The sequence below is a fragment of the Propithecus coquereli genome, unplaced genomic scaffold (genome assembly GCF_000956105.1).
Source record: "Propithecus coquereli isolate 6110/MARCELLA unplaced genomic scaffold, Pcoq_1.0 Scaffold85, whole genome shotgun sequence".
Classification (NCBI taxonomy): domain Eukaryota; kingdom Metazoa; phylum Chordata; class Mammalia; order Primates; family Indriidae; genus Propithecus; species Propithecus coquereli.
In genome coordinates this window covers 5,370,207-5,380,074 of record NW_012154729.1, presented here as the reverse complement: position 1 = coordinate 5,380,074, position 9,868 = coordinate 5,370,207, and the positions used below count along the sequence as shown (strand labels likewise).

Here is a 9,868-nt window from a genome sequence, read left to right as displayed (position 1 = left end):
AAAAAAAAAAAAGGAATACATTGATTGGTCTGTTAGAGCTTGGAAATAAAATAATAATAATAAAAAAGACTGGAATGGACTCCATTGGAATGGAGTCTGGCATAGTTCACAGAATAAAATAAAACTAATAAAGAACCAAAACTCAAGAAACAGAAAATCTCTGATAACCTCCTTAGAGAGCTACAATAAAAGCCATCCAGTCCTGATGCAGCCGTTGTATCTCTCCATTCAAGTTTCAAATTCCCATGAGAAAATCTGTTTCGTTCAGCCTGGGTTTAGGTTTTCCCCTATCAACCGGCGATGACACTGACGTAAGGTCCCAAAGCACAAACACGACCACTGGAGCTGTTTCCAGAAAAGGGAACTGTAAACCAGGCGGCCAACCCAGTCGAAGTCTACTTCAATTACCATGTTCCCAAGCGTCTATTTTGCAGTCGGTGAATGACAAAGGGCAAAAAGGCACGAAAGACATTGCTTAGTCAAACAATTTTAATTTAAGTTAAAGGTCAGCAGAAAAGGTGCAATTACATGAAAAGCCCCATATTTTGCACATTTAAACCGTTTTTCACTGTCTTTACTTGTAAGGTGTTGAAGGTGGGACCCACTCCTGAATCTTCTTTCTAGTGGTGGAATAAGGTACATACTGTTCTGGGGTGCCACTCACGTTGAATTTATGGTTTGTCCAAATGAATTTACGAGCAATAAGTGGTTTTGTTGTTGGAGGATCATCAGTCATAGAGTGAAGCCAACGGTGCCTTAGAGAGAGGGGAAAGAAAAACCAAACAGTTATGAAAAAGCGGCACGACATAGTGGAAGGGGGGTTAGGAGGGCAGCTCTGGAGCTATTTTGTTGTTTTGGTTCAAACCTCAATTCAACTTACTAGCTGAACTTTTCTATGTCTCAGTTTTTTTAATCTGGGCATCTCTACTTCCTAGGGATGGTATGAGGATAAAATGAGATAATATACATAAAGCACCTAGAAAAATCCTTGCATGCGGTAGATACTCAACAAATGTTAGCTAGTGCTACTACCATTACTGTATTCCATCAAATCTAAGACACTATCCATTTTCAGACACATCATTATTTTACATTTCTAAGAAAGAAAAAAATGGTACCAATTATGACAGACTATTGATTATAATATATATCCTCATTTTAGATGCAAAAATGTATTTTAGAATTGGTAAAATATTCTGGGCTTGCAGCACGTTCACTTGCTCTGACTCAGAAAGGTCTAGTTGGAAACCCGAGGCTCCTGCAGAAGAGGGTCTCTGCCAGCACCCCAGATTCAAGCTTGAGACTGAACACTGGAGAATATACAATGTATTGTATTGAACAATTAAATCACAGCCAAAATTCACAAGTGTTTTGGTCATACATGCTTGGCAATTTAATTTTAAAGGATATTTGATGGGAGGTGCCAGAAATCTGGCCTAAAAGCTGGCTACATGGAGTAAAAGGGGAGGAGCCCAGTGATGCTGCTGCTAATGACAGGGGAAAGAGGACTCAAAGTTCGAGGGACAAGGAGGAGAATCAAGCAGGAAGCTAAGCTGAGGAGTTTACATGGGAAAGAAGGAGAAAGAGAATTCATACCAGACCCCCTAAGACCCAGAGCTCACAGACAGAGATGACCCTATGGGAAAAGGGAATGAGGGGGACAGTCAAAGAACTGCAGCACTGCAGCTCCAAAGGAAAAAAAAAAAGTGATTACCCAGCTGCAGAGAAAAGGACAAGACGAGGAGGTTTCAGTGGAATAACTAAAACTAAAGCTAATGAGAAATTTATGATACTGTGTAAGCCTAAGAATATTTGCTAGCAGTAAGTGATAGACATAGCTAGGTAATTGGCTAAAACCAGCCAGAGTAGAGATCAAATATGATTATTGTTGCTATATTTGTGTCTAAAGATAATCGTGTCATGATCAGCTTATGCAATGAAGAATGCAGAAGGCTGTACAAGCTGGGTGGTGTCTGTCTTACATCCTGTGAAGGAAGCTGGGGATTAGTGAAGTGACTGAACCCATAAACCGTGACCATCAATACGAGCACGCCAGTGCTGAAGCCCTTGTGAGACGGCGGTGGTGAGCCAGACTCCGCTGACCACTCAGAGGAGGGCTTAGCTGTTCAAGTCAAGGCTGCCACTTACCAAGAGGCTTTATGGGAGCTTAAGGCACAGCAGAAATATTTAACGTTTACCTTGTTGAGTCAGCTTAAGTAACTGAAGAAATATTTTATTCAAATAATTGCTGTCAAGACTCCTGAAGGTTAAAATGATATTTAAGGAACCATAGTCCCAAGCTTATATATGCCTAGTCATTTACTTAAGTGAGGAATTGAAGAGCTCATGGAGAAACAGAAAATGCTCAAAAAAAGTAAGAGATAGTTTTTATAGCAATACATACAATCTAAAAATATTTATTCTAGCAAGGCTACACTCAAGAATTAGGGAATGAATAAATGATAATCTGTACTCATTATAGTACTTTATAGAGAACGACAAGCAATAAGAAAACGTGCCAGGCGTGGTGGCTCATATCTATAATCCCAGAACTTGGGGAGGCTAAGGTGCAGGGATCACTTGAGCCCAGAAGTATGAGACCAGCCTGGGCAACATAGCAAGACCCTGTCTCTACAAAAAAAAAATAAGATAAAATAAAGAAATAAGAAAATGTTTATATTCTGCTACGCTAATATAACTCACTGTTACTGTTGTTATTATATTATTAAATAAGGGGTAAAGAAATCATACCTTTTAGATTTCTACACCAAAGAGTTTTATTTGCAAAACAGATTTTCAGCTGGGCTGTTTTTATTCCAACTAATTAAAGATGCCACTGTACTAAGAACATTATCTAGAAAACTGTGTTGCAGTTGGCATTAGACACTTCAATTTTATATCCATGTTATTATCTTAAAGGACAAAATATAAAATTACTTATACTTGATAAAGTCAGTGAGACTGCAAATAAGGAGACTGGCTGGAATGGAAAAGGTTATAAACACAAAAGAGAAGACTATTTATAATGAAAATATATTACATTTATGGGAGGACTCAGTACTCAAACATATTAATACTAAAGTTGTGTCAAAATAACTGGAAACAAAGATATTTAATCAAAATTACTGTCATTTAACATTTACCTTGTTGAGTCAGCTTAAGTAAATAAAGAAAAATTTTAGCTACTCCTCCACCAAAATTATTTCTACAGTTGCGTAAGAGGAGAAAGTATGTCAAACACCAGGCAAGGGAGACTTTCCCCTTCTTTGAAAACACACTGCTTCACTTAACAACCCCCTCAGTTTGAGGATGTCAGCCACTCAAAGTGGAGAACAGAGGCATTTATTTGTGAAGAAAAAAGAAAATAGCCTAACAGGAAATTTAAGAAATAACAAATTTATAACATACAAAACAGATTTTTAGAAATCAATGCAAGATTGGTATTAAAAACACTTTAAGGCCGGGCGTGGTGGCTCACGCCTGTAATCCTAGCTCTCTGGGAGGCCGAGGCGGGCGGATTGTTTGAGCTCAGGAGTTCGAGACCAGTCTGAGCAAGAACGAGACCCCGTCTCTACTAAAATTAGAAAGAAATTAATTGGACAGCTAAAAATATATAGAAAAAATTAGCCGGGCATGGTGGCGCATGCCTGTAGTCCCAGCTACTCGGAAGGCTGAGGCAGGAGGATCGCTTGAGCCCAGGAGTTTGAGGTTGCTGTGAGCTAGGATGACGCCATGGCACTCTAGCCCGGGCAACACAGTGAGACTCTGTCTCAAAAAAAAAAAAAAAAAACAACACTTTAAGGTTGGCATTAATAACAAAGATAAGAAAGTTTAATTTTCTCTTTTAGAGAATTCCCAGGAGTAAAACATCACCAAATAATAGCCAATAACACCAATGTAGGCAGCTCTGAATTTTTCTTCTTGGATAATATGCATGATAAATTTTGGGAATCAAGGCTGGCTTCTAATCATATTGTTCATGTTTCGGATACTTTCACTGGACATCATTAAGAGTAGAAATGGCAAAGATTTTTCAATTTTTTAAAAAATAAGTATGAAAAACTAAAGAAAAACTCCAGCATGTTTTTGAGGTAAAAATATTATCATACTAAAATTATTACTCCATCTCATTTTAGTTTATGTAACATTCTTACACATACCACTCATTCACTTATTTAATACTCATTTGGTATATCTTAAAGTTGAGGAAATAGAATTTAAATGACTTTCCCAAGGTCCCAGATCATGTATGTTACATAGCTGAGGCTTGGACGCAACCTCCCTATGGTTGAATCAACAACCTTTTGATTAGAAATTTAAATTTTAATCCACAGGTGAAACTGGGATGGGTTATGGTGGCATATAAGTATCTTTTAAAACCCTGAGATCCATCAAACCCCAGAATGGGATTGATAAATTTAATTTATTCATTTACTTTATTTTATTTTTTAGAGACAAGGTCTCACTGTCACCCAGGCCAGAGTGCAGCAGCCCTTGAACTCTTGGGCTCAAGGGATCCTCCTGCTTCAGCCTCCTGAGTAGCTGGAACTATAGGCACATGCCACCATGTCCAGCTAATTTTTTTTAAGCAAATTTAAAAACCAAATGTAGTTTATTATAAGATGGCAACTTAAACCTTGTTAGCACAGTAACTATTATTTAATTAAGTGCAATCTGAATTAAAATCCCAATGGGGTTCTTCTTAGAGTTTGACAATATAATTCTAAAGATCAGCTAGAAGTTCATCCAAGAAAAATTTTCAAAACTCAGAACAGTCAGGAAGGCTGGCATTGGCATTACTAGATATTAAATGAAAGCCTCAAACATTAGAATGGCATAAAAACTGGTATAAAAGCACAATAATAAAGCAGAACAAAGTCCCCCAAACAGACTAAAGTGTATAAAAGGTAAAGCTGGTATTTCAAATCACTAGGGGAAAGTAAAAATTTCTCAACAAATTATGCTAGGATAATTTTGTTGAAAAGAAAAATCAAGTTAGATTTCCCAAGTCATATATCAATGATTCCAGATAAATTAATAATGCTCAGATACAATATGGGTATATATTCATATTCATAAGATATACTGATGTTCATAGAATATGAAGAACCACTTTTAAGCTTAATCTCAAAGATAAAAAGCCATAAAAGAAAAAAAAAGCTGATAGATTTTACTACATAAAAATTGAAACATCTATGTGCTAAAACACTGCAAACAAGATTAAAGGCTAAAAACAAACAAACAGACAAGAAAAAACAGGAAAAAATATTTGTAATGTATAGAAAAAAGATTCATCTACCACTACACATCAGAAAGAGAAAGCCAAACATCCAATAGAAAAATGGACAAAAGATATTAGAAGATGTCATAAGAGAAAAAAATTAAAATAGCAAACAAGTTTAATCAAGGAAATACAGAGAAAAGAACACTCATATATTACTGAATTATTTACCCTGAGAATATTTACCCTGTAAATTTGTACAGCCTTTCTAGAGGGCAATTTGGCAGTATGTATTAAAAACTTATAAAACATGTATACTTCTGGATATAACAATTTTACTTGCAGGAATTTCCTTAAGGAAATGAGGATACACAGGTAAGTGCTTATGTACAAGGATGTTGATCACTGCTTTATTTATAAATAGTGAAAAAATGGAAACAATAAAATCAAAAGTAAATGGAATAAATAGCTCAGGGTACATCCATATTAAAAATTATGCTATAGAGAGTATTTCATAACTTGAGAAAATGTCTACCATATTTAAGTTTAAAAAGCAAGTTATTTACTAATTTATTTAATACTTATATAGCATTTATAAGTCATGGGCACTAATCTACACACTTTACAAATATTAACTCATTTAATCCTTACAACTCTAGAGGTAGATAATATCCCAATTTAATAAATGAGGACACCAGGGCACCAAGAGTTTAAATAACTTGCCGAAGGTAGTAGAGCTAGAATCAAACCCAAATTGGGCTTCAAAAAGCCCAGTTATATTAAAAACAAAAACAAAAGGATACATAAAGAGGAGACAGTGATAATATACAGCTGTCCCTCCATATCTGTGGCGAACTGGTTCCAGGACCACCACCACTTGCGCCCCAGCAGATATTAAAATCTGTGAATGATCAAGTTTCTTATATAAAATGGCATAGTATTTGCATATAACCTATAGGCATCCTCCTGTATAATTTAAATCATCTGTCCATTACTTATAATACCTAATACAATGCCTATACATCCCTTTATTCACATGCATTCAACATAGTACTCAGCACATGCAAAGTTTTCTAACTGTATGAATTTTTTTTTTTTTTTGAGACAGGGTGTCCCTCTGTCACTTAGGCTAGAGTGCAGTGGTACAATCACAGCTCACTGTAACCTCCAACTCCTAGGCTAAAGCAATCCTTTTGCCTCGGCACCCCCCAAAAGTAGCAGTGATGACAGGTGCGTGCCATTACACTCAGCTAATTTTTAAAATTTTTGTAGAGACAGGGTCTCCCTATGCTGCCCACGCTGGTTTCCACCTCCTGGGCTCAAGCAATCCTCCCACCTTGGCCTCCCAAAGTGCTGGGATTGCAGGTGTTAACCATCACACCCGGCCATTTCCCCAAATATTTTCAATCCAACATTGGTTGAATCCACAGATGCAGAACCCGTGGTTAGGGAGGGCTGAATGTACATCGAACTGTTAACAGTGGTTGTTTCTATGGGGTGGGATAATAGGTTATTCTTTTTTCCTTTGTTATTTTCTGAATTTTCTATAAGAAGAATTTCTGAATTTCTATAAGAATTTTCTTTATAAGAAGAAAGTAAGTATATTACAAAGAAAAATCCTTCTAATTTCAAATCAATTATGGAGATGATTTGTAAGTCCTGCCCAAGTTATCAGCCATTTATTTTTAGACCACAAATAGGTTCTGTCTTCTTCTAACCTCATTTCATCCTACTTAAGCCACCATTAAAAAAATACTTCACTCCCTCTAAAGTACTCAAATGTTTTAATGGCAGATAGACTGTTTCTCTCGGTCTACCTTAATGGAAATTTTTTCTAAGTCAATTCCACAATGCAACGTCATTCACTAAAGGTTACATAGAAAAGGTTCAAAATGTCTTTTTATCTAGAAACCTCAAAATTTCCTACACATAACTATCTCTAGCATGTACTGTAGCCCTGATAACTGTGAACACAATAAAAAGATTTATTCTGGAAACTGGAATCAAGAGAAATAACTCATTCACCAAGGGTAATACATAGTTTATTTCTACACCCGAGGTACGGGATTTTTCAACAACTCATCTTTGTAAAATGTTAGAATCAATCTTAAATGAAGCACTGAACAGCAAGTGAAATGTGTTAAACAAAAGCTGAATTTTAAAAATCAAAACACTCTTGTCTTCCGCTTATAATGAACAAATTTTAACAGAGAAAGGTTATAGAGAAAAGTAATATTCTGTAACATAAAAGAATCTAATTCTGCAGTTTATAGTTTCTTAGAACACAGTCTCTTAATATTCTGATTTCTAGAGCAGAAAGTAAACATAAGGAAGTACTTATTTTGAAAAGAATTTTGCAGCATACCACGCTGAATAACATTTCAATTCAATTCAAGGAGTATTTTACACAACAGTACTATTTGAAAAAGGCCTACATTAAGCAGATAACACCAAGAGAAAGAAGACAATATTCTCTGCCATTGACAGTTGGCCAGCTATTTAGCGGAATAATATTTTAAAAGACTAACAAATGATGCAGTGGGACAAGGGACTAAAAAGGACAAGCTGAAATTGAAATGGAATTCAGAGGTAAATCTAGCTATAAAAGAGTGGCAGAATATCCCATTTTTAAATCAGCTAAAGTGAACAAAACTGATTACTGTATCCAAAAATAATGGTTGTTTTAAGTGAAATAGTATATGCACATTCATTCACTCAACAAGTATTTATTGTACAACTACTATGTGCTAGGCACTGTTCTAGCATGGTAGTTGGGGAAACAAACAATAAATTAAATAATATACAATAAAATGTCAGGCAGGTGTAGGTAAGTGCCACCAAGGGAAAAACTAGAGTAGGGGAAGTGTACAGAGTATGAGTGGGGCACAGGGCTCTTTTAGAACGGGTAGTCTGAGGAGCCACTGGGGCAGGCACTTGAATAAAGTGAAAGTGTGAGCCACGCACAATCTGGGGAAACGCTAGTGCAAAGAGACTGAGGTGGGAGTGTGCTCACTGTTCAGGAAAACAGGGCCAGTGTGGCTAAGTGAGAATCAGCAGGGCAGTGAAGGACAGTGAGTGCAGAAGTAGGCAGAAGGGTAATCACATAAGGCCTTGCAGGCCATGTAAGGAGTTGGGGTTTTTATTCTCACTATGATGGGAAGCCACTGGATAGTTCTGAGCAGAGAGCTGACTTTATTTACATTTTAAAGCAATCACTCCGATCACTTAGTATGTGGAGAATACTAGTACGTTGCAAGAATGCGATCAGACCAGTTGAGAGGTTGCTGTAGATGTCCAGGCAAGAGATAACTGTGGCTTGGACTAGGGTCATAGTCACAGAGGTAGTGATGGGATGTGGGATATATTCAGAAAGCAAAGCAGAAAGAACTTGCTGATAGACTGGACATTCAAGAAGGAACAGTGGAGGACGACTCTTAAGTTTTTGGCTTGAGTAAACAAGAGGCATTTAAGTGCTTAGGAACATTCTGCTTGATAAATTTGTTAATCTACCTACCCACTGGGCATTTGAAGAACTGAAAAAAATAAAATATGTTCAATTTATAAATGTGACCTAAAATGCTTAAAGGGGATGTAATTAACTAAATTTGCAAATGGATATAACTGTTTAGGAGAATTTAATCCTTTCCATTAGAGTTTATCAAACATTCATCAAAGAACAAGAGAAAATGATTGTTCTTTACTTTCATGCAAAAAACACTCAATTTACTAATCTTTTTATCCTGTTTATAAATTGAACCTCAAGACTTAAGAACAACTAGGTTTTAAAATTTGCAGCTGTAATAAATAGGATATTAATTTTAAATCCAAATTGCCATTAATCCTTTCTAAATACAAAATCCCCTCAGACACTAAAAAACTCAAATTGACAAGCAGAATATTTAGTGAGATGGGGAAATTGTTTGTGATATATTAAGTGAGGAGAGGGGGAAGCAAGCCATAAAATATTGTGCATATTACATAAGAAATGTATATGTATATTATTTACATCTAAAAAGGGTGTGACCAATAAACTACAGTCTGTTTTCCACACTGTGATCCTTTAAAAACATTCCTCTATAATCCTAGCTACTCAAGAGGCTGAGGCAGGAGGATCACTTGAGCCCAGGAGTTCTGAGGTTGTGGCACGCCATGACCACACCTGTGAATAGCCACTGCACTCCAGACTGGGCAACATAGCGAGACGCGTCTCTAAAAACAAACAAACAAACAAACAAACAAAACAAATCACAAATACATTCCTTCTTTACTCAAAAGCGACTCCCAAATATTTGTTAAATCAGTGAATGAAACGTTAACAGTGCTTTCTTCCAGGCCACAGAATGGGAGCTTATTTTTGTTTCTGTCTCATATTTCTCTGGATTTCCAAGCTTTCTGTAAGAATTGTATATTCTTATAATCAGAAAAAAATTTTAATGGTGATTATGAAGATTGTTTTAATAATGTGGGAAATTGTTTATAATATTGAGAAAAAAACCAGAACTGAATATGATTATGAACATAACAACTACATTAAAAATACTTTAAAAGGACTGAAGGAAATATGTCAAATGTTGACAACTGTTTGTCTCTTAGGGGGCTGTAGGGATTCAACCTCCCTTGCCAGAATCTTTAAACTTTTCTGAACCC

General features: G+C 36.2%; 1 protein-coding gene across 1 annotated transcript in view; it reads right to left on the bottom strand.

Moving 5' to 3' along the window:
• Positions 1–471: 471 nt before the first annotated feature.
• Positions 472–9,868, bottom strand: part of NDUFA12 (NADH dehydrogenase (ubiquinone) 1 alpha subcomplex, 12) — a 22,820-nt gene continuing 13,423 nt past the window's right edge. Inside the window, exon 4 of the mRNA XM_012664000.1 lies at positions 472–755. Within this exon, the coding sequence (XP_012519454.1) occupies positions 575–755 (181 nt within the window). The 3' untranslated portion in view covers positions 472–574. The remainder of the gene's footprint in view (positions 756–9,868) is intronic.